Here is a 19,766-nt window from a genome sequence, read left to right on the forward strand (position 1 = left end):
GAGTTAAATATCAATTTTAGTTTAGTAAATTCTGTGTCATTGATTTCCGAGTAAAAATTTTAATCTTACTGTCTAAAAATATTCTCATGTCATCAAAGTTACGTAGAGCAGTCATCAAATACGTAATATTTTCACTAAAGCTTCGTCACAAAAGACAACAAATATCTCTGAACATGCAAATTTTAATTAAAAATAATTACTGTGTAACAGTTTCGCCATAGCTTCATCAGACTAAGTGTATGATTAAGTCAAGAGATGTAAATGTTGGCGAAACTGTTATATAATTATTTTTAATTAGAACTTGCTTTGTTCAGAGATTTTTGTTTTCTTTTGTGAAGTTACTAAAGCTAAGATAACATGAACCAGATAGTTAAAGCTTCGTCATTTGCAAGGACAATGTCAGGTCTTAGTTCACTTTGAAAGGGAGAATTTTCAAGACAAGTCTACGCAATTTTGTGACACTAACTGGTATTCTTTCGTCAAATATTTGAACCTGTGATATTGCATCTTCCTTCAACAGCAATGTCCGAGAACACTGAACATTTCATTCCCCTGTACTTGTGTACAAAAAAATAAAAATGAACCTCAAACTTTACTTCGCTACTGCAGAAAACAGTTCTGGGGCATGAGCATAGGTTTCAAGAATCCAAGAATATCGGTTAAAATCAAGTTGTTTTTTTTCCCCGAAGGCTGGGAGAAATAAACATGAGTATTTTTGAGGTTGCAAACGACATTAAATTACAATTAACACTCCACATGTAAATGCAATATTTTCACACTCAAAAATACAATGCAGGAATGAGCCATATAAAATTGAAGCACAATTGGGCGGTATTATGCAACAATCATTCAACCTACAACGAGTCAGTTTTGGGGAAATCGCAGTTATAAGTTTCTCGACCCCATAAGATATTACCGTATGTGGGTTGACTTTTCTCTTCATAGATGGCAGACCGATTGCAAACGCGTTATCAGAATTTTTTAGTATGTTCCTTACATATGTTCAAACCCTTCAGCAGGGTTAACCTTTTTTTTTTTTTTTTTTTTTTAATTTTGTGGGTTGACTGGTTGTTGCATAACACCACCCAATTGACTTATACCAAAGATGCTAACTGAAGTTATATTGCTGTTTGTTGACTGTAATTGTATGTTTAGATTTTAAAATATCTACTCAAGAAAGATTCACAGGAACAGGCTCGGAATGTTTTCTCCTTTAATTTTGTCGAGTGTCATATAGCGGTAGAACGGTCTCCACTTCTCTTTTAATTTGTTTGAGTAACACGAAAACCAAGACGACCCTGATTGCTATGTGAGTACTTTCAGATACACTTACGACATTCATTGTTTTGTTTTATTAGTATTTTTAAAAATTCTTTTGATTCATTGCAGTTTAACTTCTCTTTTCAACATATACTGTGTATGGGACGGGATATACATTTCCATTTCACCACTTCGAATATTTACACACATTAGTTAACATTTCGTTCGTTTATAAGGAACGTTAACTTTCTTATAACGAACTTTTTACTTCGTATAGAGTCAAGAAGCTGATGTCTTAGGTATCAGATCACTGCATAAGATTTAAAAGAGTAAACATATTCTGGATCGGAATATCAAACTTACATGAGGAAATAATTTATTAGAAAATCCTTTAGCTTTCCAATATCAATTCGTTAGTCACAGATTCAGTAGTTATACTGTTACAGAGGAACATGGTTAATTCTCTATCTCAAGTAAAGCAGTCAGCCCCATCCATTCCTCCCCCCTGTTTTCCGTAAAATATATTAATCAATACATTTAATCAAAAAGGTTATTTTTTGGTTATTATAAACTACATTTTCCTGTATATGTTACTCGGTTTTGTTTGAGTAACACGAAAACCAAGACGACCCTGATTGCTATGTGAGTACTTTCAGATACACTTACGACATTCATTGTTTTGTTTTATTAGTATTTTTAAAAATTCTTTTGATTCATTGCAGTTTAACTTCTCTTTTCAACATATACTGTGTATGGGACGGGATATACCTCTGCTTGGGATTTTATTCCAAACTTTGTATTCACGCAGAAACTAAATGTGTACTAGATATTAAGCCACAAGTGAGTACCTCACAATTTTGATTAAAAAAATACCAATGGCAATACACTACCTAAAAAGGCGAAATTTAAAATAAAATAAGTACCTTCGTGTACTGACAAAACTGTGAGTTTATCCTCTATTTGTTTCCTTTCCTCTAATAAATTTTCCTCTTCCCCAAAGATCTTTGCCTTAATATTCTGTATATCTGCATATAGAGTCTTAATTACGTTCCCATAGCGGAAATTTCTTCTAATAACTGTCTTGCATCTGGGACAAGTTTTCATAACTATCTCCTGGTCGCCTTCTCCAGATATTTTCAGCCAGTGTTCCAAACCTTCCGCTTCAATCGTGTGCCCACAGTCTTCCAGGTAAACAAACCTTTGTGGTAAGAGAATTATAATAAAATGGTCAGCAAAAGTTTTATTACAAACATAATTAAGCAAAACATTCAGAGAAAGTTATTGAAGCTCAATATTCAGATTAAATATTCTGAAAAATATAGAAAGAAAGAAAATATTTATCCTATTTAATATTTTTTGAAATGGTAGTGTGGATCTACTACCTTGGTTATTACCGTTTCAGTCACTTATTCTATTACCTTTCTTAACAGGTGAAGTCAACTCACATGAACGAATCACTTTATGAAAACCTCGCGCTCTTCATGTGCTAAATAAAATGAAAGTCGCTATTCTATAGAAGTCGGAATGAAGTTTATGGATTCAAAAGATGTTTCAGATTATGTGTAAAATCATCTTTAAGAAATGAAAAAGCAGGGTTGAAAAAAAAACATGTTTTTTAAAAAAAAATCAAAAAGAACGTTTTTTATGTTTAAAACATGTTTTCTTGTTTAAAACGTTTTAAACGTTTAAAACGAAGTACTTTGTTTTAAACAAAAAAAAAACATGTTTAAAATGTTTATTTTGTTTAAAACATTAATCTAAATACGCATATATAATTACATTTTTACACTCTTAGGTATTGCTTGAAATCTATATTCAACCGCTAGATCAAATTTTGGGAACTTCCCTAATCTCGATCCGCCCAAATGTTCAATTCCGGAGAAAGAAATCGGGATTTTCCCGATCTCCGTTCACGGAATATGTAGTTTAGTTTCTTTGTGTTACGTTCTACTGGTCGTCTGCATTCTTAATCTTTAAACGACCATTGACGCAACTGCTGTGTCAGGGCTTTAAACCTCAATGGCTCAGTCTTAAACCTCAAATTAAGGCTGGAAGATGGTTTTGGTACCAATTTATTCCTGCAAGATGCAGCTTTGCTGGTGTGCATTTTGTGTATATGGGAGGAGGGTAAATATCGTGTTTTTTTTTTTTTTTTGTTTTTTTCAACAGTTTTTTTGGTCGCCATTCCCCCTCTTGGGGGATAGATTCATAAAAATTGTTACGTGAAGCAATGAAGTAGGCCACTACATGGTAATAACGCGTATTTGTACTTCTTCCTTATATGGGGGAGAAGGGAGGGGGCAAAGTTAGCCAATTTATGGAGTTTAAGTTTTTTGACGTAAATTACATTTATTTTTACAACAAACATCAATAGCTCAGTCCTTAATTAAGCTAGAAAGATGATTTGGTACCAAAGTATTTTTGAGGGATGAAGCTTTCCGTCAGTTGCATTTTATGTATATAGGGGGTACGTATGTACGGCCGAGAAAGGGAGGATGAAGTTCGTTTTTTAATTTTTCATTAGGTTTTGGCGGGTATTCCTCCCCCCTTTGTGGTACATCCATAAAAATTGGTATGTGAAGCAATGCAGTAGGCCCCTACATGATAGTAACCTGTATGTGTACTTGTTATTTATAGAGGAAGAGGAGGTTAAATTTGGTTAATTTACATTCATTTTCGGGACGGTCCCATATAACACAATATATATTTCACTGAAGTGGTCTAGAAGCGTTTCTTGTTCGTATACATGGTGTGTGCAGCAAAAATGATTTGCATATGGACGTGGTACTAGTGGGGGAGGGGAGAGAATGTCTAATTCAATTGAATGTTTTCTGCGCATAAATATATATATTTTTCCGCAAAGTCAATATTTTCATATTGTTAATGATTTTTTATGTCTGTTCTTTTTCTACGAATACGGCGGGAATTTCACGAATGTTACCTCATTGGAATTTGTGGTCTATAAGCTTTCCAATGGTGTATAACTAATAACTCTGTGATAATTAGGGAGGTCACCAGAGCCCCGAACGTGAGAGTCTACCATTTTGTTAAAATCCCTGGCGGGCGTCTAGAGTTAATTGTGTTGTTATGCCGTAGACATTAATCATTATTAGCTACTCATGTTGCAGATAGAGATGTATCTAGAAAACTGTTTAGTTAAAATATGTCATTTGCTCCTTGTAGGCCGTCACTGCTCTTTTCTATGAGTTGTATTGTATTTGTCAGAGCATTTCTTCTAGCTTATGATGTAAGAACTCTTCATTATTATGGAAATGATAGTGATCAAAAAAATACCCAAGTTTTGAATTTGTGAATTTGGATCTTAGAATAGTGTAACAGGTCATTCAATAAGTCCGTACGATAAGTAAGAAAAAAACAAAATTTTGACAAAACTCGATTTCATTATTCAACATAGTGCCTTCGAGGGCGATACAACGAGTACAGCGATTTTCCAACTTTTCGATATCACTTTTATAGTACGATTTCTCTTTCTCGTCAAAATAGCCTCAGTTTCAGCGATGACTTTATCATTGGACTTAAATTTCTTTCCAGCAAGCATTCTCTTGAGATCTGAAAACAGGAAAAAGTCGCTGGGGGCTAAATCTGGAGAATATGGTGGGTGGGTAAGCAATTCGAAGCCCAATTCATTCAATTTTGCCATCGTTTTCACCGACCTGTGACATGGTGCATTGTCTTGGTGAAACAACACTTTTTTTGGGGGGGCAAATGTGGCCGTTTCTTTGCGATTTCAGCCTTCAATCGATCCAAAAGTGCACAGTAATAGTCGCTGTTGATGGTGGTTCCTTTTTGGAGATAGTCGATGAATATTATTCCTTTCGTATCCCAAAATACAGACGCCATCACCTTACTGGCGGACTGTTGCGTCTTTGCTCGCTTTGGATTCGGTTCGTCGACTGCTGTCCACTAAGCTGACTGTCTTTTGGATTCTGGTGTGTAATAGTGAAGCCATGTTTCATCCATTGTCACATATCGACGATAGAATTCCCTTTTATTGCGGTTTAACAGCGCCAAACACTCCTCTGAAGCATCGATTCGTTGTTGTTTTTGGTCGACTGTGAGCTTACGCGGCACCCACTTTGCACAGAGCTTTCGCATACCCAAATGTTCGTGTAAAATGGTAAAAACACTACCATCTGATATCTTTACAATGTCAGCTAGCTCGCGCCCCTTCAATTTGCGATCGTTCATAACCAATTTGTGGATTTTTTTTATGTTTTCTGGAATAACAGCCTCATTTGTGCGTCCACTACGCTCTGCATTATTTGTGCTGGTATGACCACGTTTAAATTCAGCAATCCACTTCTCTACCATTTGTCTCGATGGAGCAGAGTTCGGATAATGTTTATCAAGCCATTGTTTGGTTTCCACTGTAGTTTATTTCATAAAAAAACAATGCTTTATTACAACTCGAAATTCACTTTTGTCCATTGTTTTTGCACTAACACAAGTTGCTTCACACAAAAAGCTATAACTCACGAATCAATAGTCAGATTGCTGTCAAATGTATACACGTATCGTTTGAAGGTTAGTACTAAATAAAAATCATATGGAAAAAAGTCTAGTAACGCCATCTCTGTGTCATCCTATGGACTTTTTGAATGGACTAGTGTGTTTAACCTCCGTTATTCTTGGAAATTAGTTCAGGAAATCTAGAGCAATTTTACCCTCAACCTGGGCAAAATTGCAACACAAGCTTTTTAAACAGTTTTCGATTCAGGAATTACTACTGAATAACATATTCAAAATCCGACAAAATCGGACAACGGGAACACCCCCCAAAAACAGTTTTCAAAATGGCGGACTATGGTTTTTCGAAAAAATCGTAGAACTTTACGTTGACGGCTCTAGTAGATCTCTTAATTGACACAGAGACGTGAATGATACCTTGTTGGAACGCTCATGGACCACAAATGCTAACGAAGTGACTTTTGTACCCATCATGCCCAACCCGTAGAAGAAGAAGAAGAAGAAAAGAAGAAAGTCGATTTCTTGTTTTTTTTAAATTGATATTTCTTGGACGCTGGCAACACTGTACGTCCTCATACGCCGGCAGAAAAATTCCCACGCGTAGACTAGACATTGGTAACAATAATATAAAAAATGAAGGACGTAGGTTCAACAGTAATGGAGATACACATTCGGAACCGCGGACCAAGGAGGGTCTCACACTATATTTTTTACTGTGGTCTAACTTCTGTTTCTTAGATCTAGCATCCTCCCTAATGGTCACAGAGACGTGAAGAATGCCGCGTTTTAAAGCTTATGGAACCCCTTGCCAACGACGTATCGTTTGTGCCCCCCGTTCCCAACCTGTAGAAAAAGAAGAAGAAGAAACCTTGAAAAAATTGGGAAAATATACACTTTTACCTTTCTTGGGCTCTGGCAACCTTGATAATCGTTGGGTACAGGGGGCACAAACGATACGTCGTTGGAATGGGGGTTCCATAAGCTTTTCTACATATCATAGTCTTGCATGAACCTAGGCACTGCAGAACCATGCCTGATTCCCTTACACGTTTTGTATCATCTGCGGAAGCTTAGATCCTGACGATAATCTCATCACACTTCAAGAAAAGGGAGCTGAAGGAGTGAACAATGCCAGTAAGGCTCGCGGTAGTAACATTCTCGCCGCTGCAGGTATGGTGGTTCATGTGTCTTGTCGCAAACGTTACATTGATTAAAAAAAAAAAAAAAAAGATATTGCGATTGCCCTAAAAAGAAAAACGTCATCGCCGATTCAAAAACGAGTTACTCGCTCGTCGGATGGGTCCTTCAACAGCAACAGTGACTGCCTGTTTTGCGGTACGCCTGTCTTATTTGATGACTGTCACGTGTTGAAATCAGAAAATGTGCTAGTGAAAACACAAGCATTACCACACAGCATTTTAAAGTGTTGCAATGAACGAAACGATACCTGGTCACAAACTGTCCGAGGTCGAATTGAGTACTTCTCATCTGATCTTTATGCAGCAGATTGTGTCTATCACAGATCATTTAGTATCAACTTTCGAACAGGTAAAGCAATTCCTCAACAATACTGCACCGATAGTCAGTCAGCGTCAAAAAAATTCCGGGCTGGCCGACCTACAAATGATGAGAGAATCCGAGCATTTCAGCGCATCTGTAGTTATTTGGAAGAGCTTGATGATGAGCAACTAACTGTGGGAGAACTTGTTACAAAAATGGGCACATTCCTTGAAGGAACTGATCACATTGCATATGACAGACGGCACATGAACTGTCAACGAATGGAGTACGTCGGTGAAAAAATTATAATTTCTAGAAACTGCCGAGAAACTGCCAATCACATTCTACGGGCATATCGTGATTTACCACGAGAGTATGATGAAGAAAAGGAAAAAATAGAATAATAGAAACCGTAGCTCGACTGATCAAAAGCGGCATAAAATCCAAACTACAAACTGAAAGTGATACATATCCTTCACCCAGCGACTTGACCATTCAGGAATCCTTTCAGTGCATTCCACCTAGCCTTAAACTATTCTGTGCCACACTTTTTGCCGAAAAGGCCAATGAAACCAAAATAGCATCGATTGGCCAGTGTTTGAGGCAAGCAGCCAGACCAAGAGCTATATTAGCTCCTCTGCAGTTAGGTGTTGGTGTGCAGCTGCACCACCACTATCGATTGAAACACCTGATTGACACGCTGCATCATCTGGGATTTTGCTCTTCATACGCGGAAGTACAGCGGTTTGAACGCTGTGCTGCAAGTACATTTGGTAATCGTGTGGTCGAAATGTCAGCAGACCAGACTCTCCTCTTTGCAGCGGATAATGTAAACCATGATCTCCAAACGCTGAGTGATTTAGGCACATTCCATGGTATGGGAATGTTGGCGGCCATTACTCTATCCACTACTACCAGTCTAACCATTCTTCGGAAGCCCGTCCTGATGTTGATGTGAAGTCCCTTGCCAGTGTTTCCATTCATGCACACACTGAAGCCAGGGCTATTCTTGAAAAGGTCAACTGTGAACTGGTAACAGCACCATCACCGAACGAAAGCTCCCTGGATATTTTATGGAAACTTTCCTGGCACTTTCCATCACTCACACCAAACTGGTCAGGAATGATGCGGGCCATTCACGCAGATCCATCTCTTCATCATCCAGGGAAATTCACTGTTCTCTGCTTACCGATTATTGACCTCCATCCATCTGTCATGCATCTATTCCACTTTAGTGTACCTGAATAATCTTGCGAGAAAATATAAAGTCACACCATTCATCACCTTAGACCAACCACTGTTTCGGAAAGCTTCGCGTATCCTGCATGATAGAGCACATAACACTAGTATTAAGGACACGGTTGTCCTGTTGGGCTCATTTCATACTCTGATGAACCTTCTAGGAGCAATTGGTTCCCTGATGGATGGTTCAGGCTTACGTGAAATCTTGCATGAGGTTTATGGAGAAAATTCGGTTGTACATATGTTAAGTGGCAAGTCCGTAGCAAGAGCCTTCCGTGCGCACATGATGGTTGACCTGGCATTAAGTGCATTGCTTGTGGAGAATGTTTTTCTGGAGACCGATAACGGAACACACAGAACTATCAAAGATGCGTACTCTCTCTACCTGAGTCTGATGTCGGGTGAGATTACTGTAACTGGAGCTAGTGCTTCGCCTCTTCTTCAAGAAGCCCGAGAAAAAATAGAAGAACGAAAGTCAGAACTTATTAACACATCAAAAAACAAGTCAGTTGACCAGCGCATGTTGACTACAGCAAGGAAACTTGTGGCAGCAGACCGAACAGGAAGCTGGGATGATCACCTTGATACTATAGCAGAGTGCATTCCCATATTCGCTGCAGCAGGACACTTCAATTATTTGAAGTCGACGTGCTTGTACCTGCAAACAATGTTAACGCTGTCATCGGTTAATCCAACAGTTCACGAAAGCTTTCAAAATGGGTTCGGAGTTATTAGAAGAAGCAACCGTTATTGGGCTGAGTTGTCCTCTGATCTAGTCATAGAGCAGGTTCTGACGAGATCGCTAAAATCCACTGGAGGTCTAACGCATGGGAGTGGAATGTCGGAGATGCAACGACCTTTGCGGGTGCTCTCAATGCCAGCATGCTCCGAGTACAATCTGGCGATGCAAACTCTTACTCACACACCATATGTCACTAGCGAACAACATAAAGGAGCCGAAACGTCAAGAATGTCACGTGATATCAGTGACAAACGTCGCATTCTTGCACGACTGCAGCCTATCTCACCATTTGACGGAGACAAATCGTTGAGAAACATTGCCACTGACGTCACAGCGGATTCCTCGGTCAACGTCCATAATTTATTTTCAGTTGGGGAAGAACTTGCGAAGAAACTATCTGGCAAAGACCTGTTCACTGTGAAGTGGAAACGTGCAGATAAAGTCAAAACTCTAGCATCCCCGAGTAGTGTTAAAATCAGCAGCGATATCTCCGTCGATTCGAATCTTTTGTTTCAAAGACTGTTAGTTGTCGCTAATGCAGGCAGCACATCTTTAGAGGAGACCTTAGCGCATGAATTATGTGCCTACCCACCAGCTTTATTTGAGTCACCCAGCATGATGCGTAAGGCAGACAAAGCCCCACTAGAGTTAGTTAGACATGCGATACTAGAGTTCAGCAAGCAGCAGACCGCACAGTTTGAGGAAACGAAGCCAGACAATATTCTGTATGTCTTAGACGGAGGATCTCTGTTACATAGACTACCATGGTGTAAAGGCAGTTCGTACGACAATATCGCTGCATCATTTGCTGAGTATACGGTTCGTAAGTATGGCACGTCAACCATCGTGTTTGATGGGTATGGAGTTTGCTCACCATTGTTCATTGCAACTGTGCTACCGGGTGTGAAAGAACGTTTTGTACTTGCAGAAAGCATGGCCTTCCATGTGCTATTGCTTGTGGTGTGTGCCAAGAAACTGAATGTTTTAACTGTTTAAATGAATATTGTGAAGACAGTGTTAGCGTAGGCGAGGACGATTAGATTTGTAATTTGTCTCCCATAGATTTGTAATTTGCCTCCCAAAGTTTTTTGTCTTCCCATTCTTTTGCTTTAGAATATTTTTGCGTTATATATAGGTGTTATGTTTCTATAAAACAAATTGTTTTGTACACTGTATTATGGTATGACCTTCTATTTGCTATTGCTTGTGGTGTGTGCCAGGAAACAGAATGTTTTAACTGTTTAAATGAATATGGTGAGGACAGTGTTAGCGTAGGCAACGACGATGTAGATGTGTAATTTGCCTCCCAAAGTCTTTCGTTATTCCCATTCTTTTGCTCAAGAATATTTTTGTTTTATGTATAGTACTTATATTAAAGCGACCTTTGATTTAAAGAAAGAAACAAGATTTTTGCATGCTAGAACGACTATCAGGGTTGCCAGAGCCCAAGAAAGGTGAAAGTGTAGATTTTCCCAATTTTTTCAAAGTTTCTTCTCCTTCTTTTCCTACAGGTTGGGCACAGGAGGCACAAACGATACGTCGTTGGCAAGGGGTTCCATAAGCTTTAAAACGCGGCATTCTTCACGTCTCTGTGACCATTAGGGAGGATGCTAGATCTAAGAAACAGAAGTTAGACCACAGTAAAAAATATAGTGTGAGACTCTCCTTGGTCCGCGGTTCCGAATGTGTATCTCCATTACTGTTGAACCTACGTCCTTCATTTTTTATATTATTGTTACCAATGTCTGGTGTACGCGTGGGAATTTTTCTGCCGGCGTATGAGGACGTACAGTGTTGCCAGCGTCCAAGAAATATCAATTTAAAAAAACAAGAAATCGACTTTCTTCTTTTCTTCTTCTTCTTCTACGGGTTGGGCATGATGGGTACAAAAGCCACTTCGTTAGAATTTGTGGTCCATGAGCGTTCCAACAAGGTATCATTCACGTCTCTGTGTCAATTAAGAGGGCTACTAGAGCCGCCAACGTAAAGTTCTACGATTTTTTCGAAAAACTATAGTCCGCCATTTTGAAAACAGTTTTTGGGGGGTGTTCCCGTGGTCCGATTTTGTCGGATTTTGGATATTTTCATCAGGTGAAGTACTTAAACAAAATACACGTGTAAAACTAAAGGTTGCAATTTTGCCCAGGTCAAACCGTATTTTGACTCGACTAAATTAAGAAATGTTGAAATACTTCATTTGAATTTCTGTTGGTTTAGTTATACGCACATTGATGTGCAGAATTTCGTTCAGTAATTGCTGTTATAATAAGAATATAACTCAGCTTGTAATTTACTCCATGCACAAATCCTGCGGAGGATGGGTTGTTTGTTAGAAAATTAAATTACAAGCTATTTTTTAGTTGTTTTAAACATGTTCAACCACCATCGAAAAAAAAAAAAAAACACGTTTAAAACATTTTGTTTAAAACGTTTAAAACAAACTGAATAAAACAACAGCCCTCGTTTTAAACATGTTTTAAACACTTGTTTTAAACATTTTGTTTTAAACATATCAACCCTGTGAAAAAGTAGCACACATGTGATACTGTCATAGTTCATGTCTATAGAAGAGTAAGTAAGTAATCTACAGGATTTTCATTAAGAAATCTGCGAGAATTTTTTCTACAAAAACATGTGATCAATTCTTTGTATCTTAGAACCCTTGACCTAGCCCATTATGATGTGTACTGTTAAGTTAGACGCTATAAATTAGTACCCATGCAAAGTTTATGAGAAACTCAGCTTCCGAATACAGTCCGAAGTTACATACCTAGAACTTTTCAACTTTCACCAATAGAGTGCGTTGATGATAACCTCCTCAGTTTTTCATATATTAATTTTCTTTTATTTATATAATTTTATTTTATTTATTTATTTATTGTCAGGTCCGTTAGAAAATATAGTTTTTCATTCGCTTTATTTGTTCACCATGATGTTTGTGATGCCCTATATCTCAATATCAAAACGAAACTACCGGAATACGTACTTTCAATTTATCCAGAAGTATTCAAGTTTATGAACTAAGTATCAGTGAAGTTACCAGACTTCTGTTTTGGAGACCTGAAGCTACAGACAATTATGGGCTGAGAAAGTTATTTAAAAAAAACACTAACAATCTAATTACATGCCGAATTAGCACCCTCCGCTGGTGTTCAGTTACCATGTTCACCTGTCTACGCGTGTTATTATTTTACGTCTTCACCTCTGTTGTTACATTTTTAAGATTATTTATCCAGTTTTATTAGTTTATTTTTTAAGAAAATATTATTCCCTACAGACCGCTATATTCTTAAAAAGTATTATATTTAATAGCGTTTTCTATTTTCGTTCATTTTTATTCGTTTCTGCTCCTGTTACATTTGCATTGATTCATTTCTATTGCTTTTTTTGTGACATTTCAAGCTGACCTCCACCTGGACGCTTCACTACAACTGTTTTGTTCTTTATCTTTCTTTTCTTCACACTTCCTTTCCGTATCTGATAAATTATTTAGCGAAAGTATCATATTCATATATACCTAGGTGTATATGTGTGTATTAGAGAAATGTTATTTTTATTATTTTTCGGTAAGTAACGTGGCTTCTATGCCCACTTAGTATTATACATAAAGCAAATTACTAGAAAATAGTTAGAACTGGAGGAAGTTTAGCGGAGCAAGATGACACTTGCTGGTCGGTAGAGCAGTGGGAAAAGGCAATAATTAATGAAAGGAGAAATTTATGTATGTACGATTGTGAAATATATATGTGTGAATATTAAAAACAGTTTAAGAGGCATGAAAGAATCTGGAAGGAAGAATTTTGGGAACACTTAATGCGGAAGATGTGGTCGAGTATTATGATTAGGTATGTGTGTGTTCTGGCAGAGGCAGACAAAGAATTAAATATTGCAGGAATTTCGGTGATTGTTGATGGGAATCAGACAAGGTGTAAGAATTTCTCCCCTACATTTTATTTTAATGGTGGAACACTGAAAAATCTGACCGAAGTTGAGGGGAGAATTTTATATCTGGGGTCTCTGACATGTCTTTGGTGAAGGTGCAGGATGTTTCACGGGCTAGACTTCGTAATGAGAGATCCAATATTGCCTCTGTGTTCAATGTGGCACAAAACTCCAAATCACCCAACCATCGTAATGAGTGTGTGAAGATGGGGAAAGTGTAATATTTTTAGGTCAATCGGAAATGCGTTATCAGTTTCAGGTCAATGTACAATAAGCAAGACTTATGAGGTTTTGTAGAGAATAACGACTGGGAGAATACTGAATGAAATGCATATTTACTTGCGTAATTCAGGCCATCATGTAATTCACGCACCTGAATTTTATACATATTTTTTTAGAAGATAAAATTTTGACTAATATTTTTCAAGACCTCGAGAAAGAATTTTCACTCTCGGAGATATGTAACTATAAAACTGTTTAAAGGATTTTTAGAATTGGTGAATGTAAGGCCAAGAATAGGTTAATCTCGAGAAGTACAACAGAGACGACGGCAGATCTGGACGTTTTCTTCGGCGGTCTTAATATTGCCGTCATCAAGCCATTTAAAGACATGAGAAAGTTGCATGCAAATAGAGCGCTGAGGGAAAGAGGCGAGAGGGGAACGGTTTGAACGATAAGACGCCCGACGATTGAACAGATGTGCTTCTGGATAGCAAGGGAATGGGGACATAGTGGATAAACACGTAATTGTACGAGACTTTTTAAGATTGTAATTTCCAATGCGCTGGACTTCAATGAAGACGATACTTTGTATCAGAAGGCTGATGAAAATGTGTACGAATCGGAAAACTATAGCAGAAAGAAGGGAGGAATGATGGAAAATTAACCACTGTTAAGTGTGTTACAAATGTTTTCTCATTGATTATCACTAGAGAGAGGCATAATATGGAATTTTATAATTTAAACCATGCTTTGTGGAGAAATGGGAATAATGACCGTAATGTTTCATGATATACCGAATGGAAAGAGCATTTTCAAAATCATATTTTGTATTTTGAAATTTTTTTTCTTAGTAAAATGAACTTCGGTTAACCTAGTGATCTTGTATCACATTCAAACAGTGATGCAATTGTGAAATTTTTAGCAAGTATACTTCCGACCGTACAGAAAAATATAGCGAATATCAACCGCTCCGAAAAAAAAATAAATAATAAAAAAAAAATCATTAGATATTTTTGTGCTATTTTACTCTTCCTCAATCATTATCTGTTTGTAATGTGATCTGGGTGAGTACGCCGTACGCATGTAATTTTATAAATGGTAAGTAAAACTTTATATTGGAAGCTTTGCTTTCCATGGACTTTTAAACATAATTCCTGAATACATTGCACCAGCCCATATATGAAAACACAAGTAACGGTTTTACATGTACATCACTTGAAGAAGTTTTTTTAATGATGTGATATTTTCTCAATAATTACTAAAACCGGAAGTAGTAGTACATTTATATCACTTCTGGTTTTAGTAGAGAGGTTACAGTGAAAATAGAATATATTCCTGGGACGCTTAATTGATTACAGAAAACCTCTTCTTACTGGTTATTGTGGTTTTCATTCCATGGCGATCAATGTTTAGACAAGGAATGGTTGATTCCTGCCATTTCTGGTTTTATACCAAAGATTACAATGGAGATGTAATATATTCTTGGGACGCTTAATTTATCACAGAAAACCATTTCTCACTAGCTATTACGATTTTTTTTACATTTCCAAACTGCTATGCTTAAGTGTCGGAAGTAATAAAGAACGGGTTTGTCCGTCCGTCCGCCTGTCGACAGGCATCAGACCAAAAACGGTTAAGTCACATCGAGATGCTGTTTTTTGCAGTTGATTCAGCGTCCCAAGGATAGGTTACGTCTTCTCCATCAACTCTCTATTCAAACCAGAAGTGGTTCAATTAGCCATTTCCTGATTCAACTTTTATCGCCAAAGAACGAAAACAGTATCAGATAGCGACAGTCTTTTTTTGCAAACGAAATTAAAAACTTTACAGTTTTACGTCTCACAAATATGCCGGCTAGGCTAAAGGAGACTGATGATGAGAAATGAAGGAAACGATGGAATGAATGAAGTAGGAGGAAACGGGAGGGCCCCGAGAAAACCCACGCACACGGTGTTTGTCCACCACAAAGTTCATTTGGTGCGAGCTGGGATCAAACCAGGGAGCCCATGCACCAGAGGTAAACGCTCTACCACTGAGTCACCACGGTTTCTTGCAAACGATTCGGCATCTTAAGGCAAGGTACTCTGACTATCCCGATCACTACTAAAACCGGAAGTGGCTGTAATTTACTTTAATTTCCGGTTTCAATACTGGTTTCCGTACAGCAAAAACGGTAAGATATCGAGATGTAGTTTGTTGCAGTTGGTTCAGCGTCTCAGGAACAAGTTCCATCTCCTTCCTTAACCCTCTATTGAATCCAGACGTGCTTAAAATAACAATTTCCGGTTTCAACATTTATCGCCATAAACAAAAATGACAATACATAGTAACAACCGGAAGTAGTTGATTTCTGTAAGTTCTGGTTTTAGTAGAGATATTAGAGTGGAATATGTTCTTGAGACGCTTAACTGATTAAAGGAAACAGCTTCTCATTAGCTATTATGGTTTTATTCTATGGTGATTAACGTTAAAACCAGAATTTGTTGATTTCAGCCACTCCCAGTTTTAATACAAAAATAAGTGGAGATGGAATATACTCTTAGGATGCTTAATTGATTACAGGAAACCGCTTCTCGCTATGGTACCGTTTTCACTTCATAACGATTAACGTTAAAACCGGAAGTAGCTCATTTCTGCTACTTTCGCTTTTAGTATATAGATTAAGAGTGGAAATGAAATATATTTTTGGAAAGCTTAATTGATTACAAAAAACACTTCTTGTTATCTATTACGGTTTTTGTTTTATGGTAATCAACGGTAAAACCGGAAGTGGTTGATTTGTTGCCACTTCCAGTTTGAATATAGGGTACACATCTTAGAATGCTAAATCGATTCCAAAAAACCGCTTCTGGCTGTCTGCTATTGTTTTTGTTCTATGAAGATCAATACTGAAACCGGAAGTTGTAGTAAACTTCAACTTCTTTCGGTTTTAGTAGAGTTAAGGATGAAGATGTAACGCATTTTTTGAGACACTTAATTGACTGCAGAAAACAGCATCTCTTTATCTATTGTTTTTGTTGTTGTACAGTGATATACATTAAAACCGGAAATAGTTAATTTTTACAATTTCTGGTTAGAGTATCACTGATCCGAAAACGAACTCAATTCCTAATTTCTGACCCTCTACATTTTCACCAAATTTGGCTATGATTGCTGAATAATTCTAGAGATGGTTTGTCTCCCGAATGGACATGATAAAATAAATATATAAAGGAATTTTGGTAAACCAAACTCCTCAAATTTATAGTATGATTTCTAAAGAACAAAATAGTTATGACTAATGTAGAAACAGTAACGATTAGAACTCTTCCACTGAACTGAAATAACAAGTTCAACTTTCACGATTGTGTCAAAAATTATAAAAACGGCCAACCGAACCGATGAGTGCTAGTTTTAAATCTGAAGACTATTGTTGACCTCTATTGATTTCGACATATAGATTGTTACAAAGGTAATGATGGACAAAGCGAATGCATAAAGTTTTATTTTATTTTATTTTATTTTGCAACGTCGCTGACAGAAGGTTATGGCATTGAAAACGGAAGATGATTCCTAGTCTAAGATCAGTTTATCATAAAAAAAAAAAAAAAAAAAAAAAACAGTGGCGAAGGGTACTATGAGGCTCTGAGGCCGGGTCTACCCTGTTTTCTACTGTATATTTTCTTTACCTTTGATTTTATATAAAATAAATTCAATACTCCAACATTTCGTTATTTTCGGTAATAAAATAGTAGGTTGGAAAGACTTGGAGACTCTTCCATCTGAGCCTCACCATTTCGCTACAGGGGCTTACAGGTTATGCTGCTCAGGGAGCATAGCTATTATCGATGGGGATTGCACGCATTGTTGGGAAGGTGTGAAGGCTCGCCTCTAGGAGTTTTGTTTTAGCGTTGAAGGCATCTTTGAATGCTAACATGTTATAAAATGATTTTCTTATCACAGAGTAAGAAGTTTCTGTGTAGGATTATGTATTTCTATTAGTAATAACTTGTTTAATTTAGGTATGTACTCTCAGGAGTTATTCACGGTAGCTGTTTTTTCCTTCTACATGGGGCCTGATCCATAAAAGCTTGTAGACTATAAGTCTGATACATTAAACATATGTATAAAATTGCCAAACGCTACCGTGCAGGATAAAATAATATTTGAGTGTAATTTTAGGTGAGTTTTCCATTTCATAAAATCAGTGGGGTATTTACGATTTTGTTTTGGAGCGCTTTGCTTGTTTCGGGAGGGGCTTTACTAACTTTATTCCTGGAAATGTGAAAATTCCGCAATATGTATAAAACAATAAGAGTTGTGATAAAATTTCGGTGACTGCTTAAGCCCGGAAGCCACCTGCTTAAATATGCCACTGCAGAGAATACAACGTTAAATATCTTGCGTTGATTTAAATGAAGTTCATTCTAAGCTTTAACATTTCTAGTGGTCATTATCATGTGATGCATTAAGAGGCTCTATCACTGCGAAATTAAAATACCGCTAATTTTACAGTAATTACGTGATATCTTCAAATAGATAAAAGATAATTGAAAATTGGGACCTCCCTAGATAATGTTATTTTGCATGAGTTACCGTTATCATGAGTCACCTAGTAGCTTTCCGTTTGCAGTTATTTAGAAACGCGAAAATAAATGCCGATTTTCTAAATGGTTGGAAATCGAAAGCAGATAAGTGAGTTGTGATAACGGTATCTCATGTAAAATAATATTGTCTAGAAAGTCTTGTTCCACTTTTCGATTATCTTTAATCTATTGGAAGATATCACACAATTACTGTAAAATTAGCGGTATTTTAATTTCGCAGTGATAGAGCCTCTTAATTAAATGCAGTCCTGTACTTACTTTAAAGTGGGAGATGAAAGAAACAGACGCTTATCCAAGAAATTTGACAGCTAACTATAAGAATGTACTTTCTTTTTCTCTCCCTCCATTTTCAAATATGCAGGAAATGAAAACAGCAAGTGAGAAGGAAATTCCTCTCATCCTCCCTCCAAATTCCAGACAGAAGAAAATATGAACTGCACTTCAAAATATTTGTAGTGGAGCTAAATGGGAATATTCTATTAATATATATTGCGTGTTTTTCTCATGTAAATATTTGCTGAATAATAATAATAATAATAATAATAATAATAATAATAATAATAATAATAATAATAATAATAATAATAATAATAATAATAATAATAATAATAATAGACTACTTTCTATCTACTTTTCCTTATATAAATATTCGTTGTTTCTTGTTAAATTGAACAACAACAAGAAAACCACTATGTACACATGCATATAAATTTAAACAGTGTTAGAAATACAGCTAAGAAAGTTCTTTATAATAAATAGATTTTGTAGTTTTTTTAAATTCAATAAGGAAATATAATTCTGACAATAATTTTTGAACATTTTATAATATATTAAATATTATTTATGTTTTTAGTTTATCGGGCCTACCTTACTTGTAGAATTACGCTTCGCCACTGAAAAGAAATCCTGACTGAAAATATCACTGGGGCAGGTCACGACACCGAAAATATTTGTATAAATCGAGGAGGAGGACGCAAAAGTAAATATAAAAGTATTTTTTTTTTCTCTTCCCACGTAGCGCTGCTTATAAACAGGTCATAACACTAAAAATGGTCATATAAATTAATTAAAGATACTGATTTCAAACTTGAAGATCGTTTGTCGATAACTTTTTTGTTCTTAAGACGAACAATGTCTCAGTTACAGACACCATTTAACTGGCGTTACATACAAACATCATAATGGACAGAAATGTAGAATATAAAAGACGCTGTATAGTACGAAAACGCTCAAAGTAGCACATTCTATTAAAAACAAAAAGATTCTACAGTAGACAATATACTGGTTCTGCATCATCTCATTTTTGAACCCGTTAAAAATTCTTAAAATTCAACGCTTATGGTCTTAAAATTCGTATATATATATATATATATATAGATAGATAGATAGATAGATATAGATAAATATATAACACATTTCTGATTACTCAGGTACCCTAAACTGCTGTTTTGGGCCTTTTTTTGTCAGGATGTGTAAAACTGTTAGGAAAGTATGAAGAAAAGTTTGCTATGTGGGTTTTCTCAACACATGGCTGAGTTTTTCCAATTCAGAAGTAAAGGATCAGGATTACGGCCAGTATTTTCTTTAAAAAACGTGTAATGAGGACCACATGTGAGTTTACCAGAAAACTCATTTTAGCACGAGCTGGGATTGAATCAAGGACCTCAACGACAGGTTGATCTTACTTTTTGAAATTTTCGTTGCCTCGGTAGCGATCAATACGATAGCAAGTGTATTTGACCTTTGGAAAGAATGACACGTAAGGATATTTTATGTCAGTATGT

The 19,766-nt window shown here is 36.6% G+C and overlaps 1 protein-coding gene across 2 annotated transcripts in view; it reads right to left on the reverse strand.

Annotated features, from left to right (window-relative positions):
• LOC145690501 (NFX1-type zinc finger-containing protein 1-like) overlaps window positions 1-19,766 on the reverse strand; it is a 101,377-nt gene that overhangs the window by 3,817 nt on the left and 77,794 nt on the right. For both annotated transcript variants that reach the window (XM_081765448.1, XM_081765457.1), the window contains one exon: window positions 2,184-2,458. In XM_081765448.1, coding sequence (XP_081621574.1) covers window positions 2,184-2,458 — 275 coding nt within the window. The remainder of the gene's footprint in view (window positions 1-2,183; window positions 2,459-19,766) is intronic.

This window comes from Thermobia domestica, chromosome 1, assembly GCF_964235325.1.
Source record: "Thermobia domestica chromosome 1, izTheDome1.hap1.1, whole genome shotgun sequence".
NCBI lineage: Eukaryota > Metazoa > Arthropoda > Insecta > Zygentoma > Lepismatidae > Thermobia > Thermobia domestica.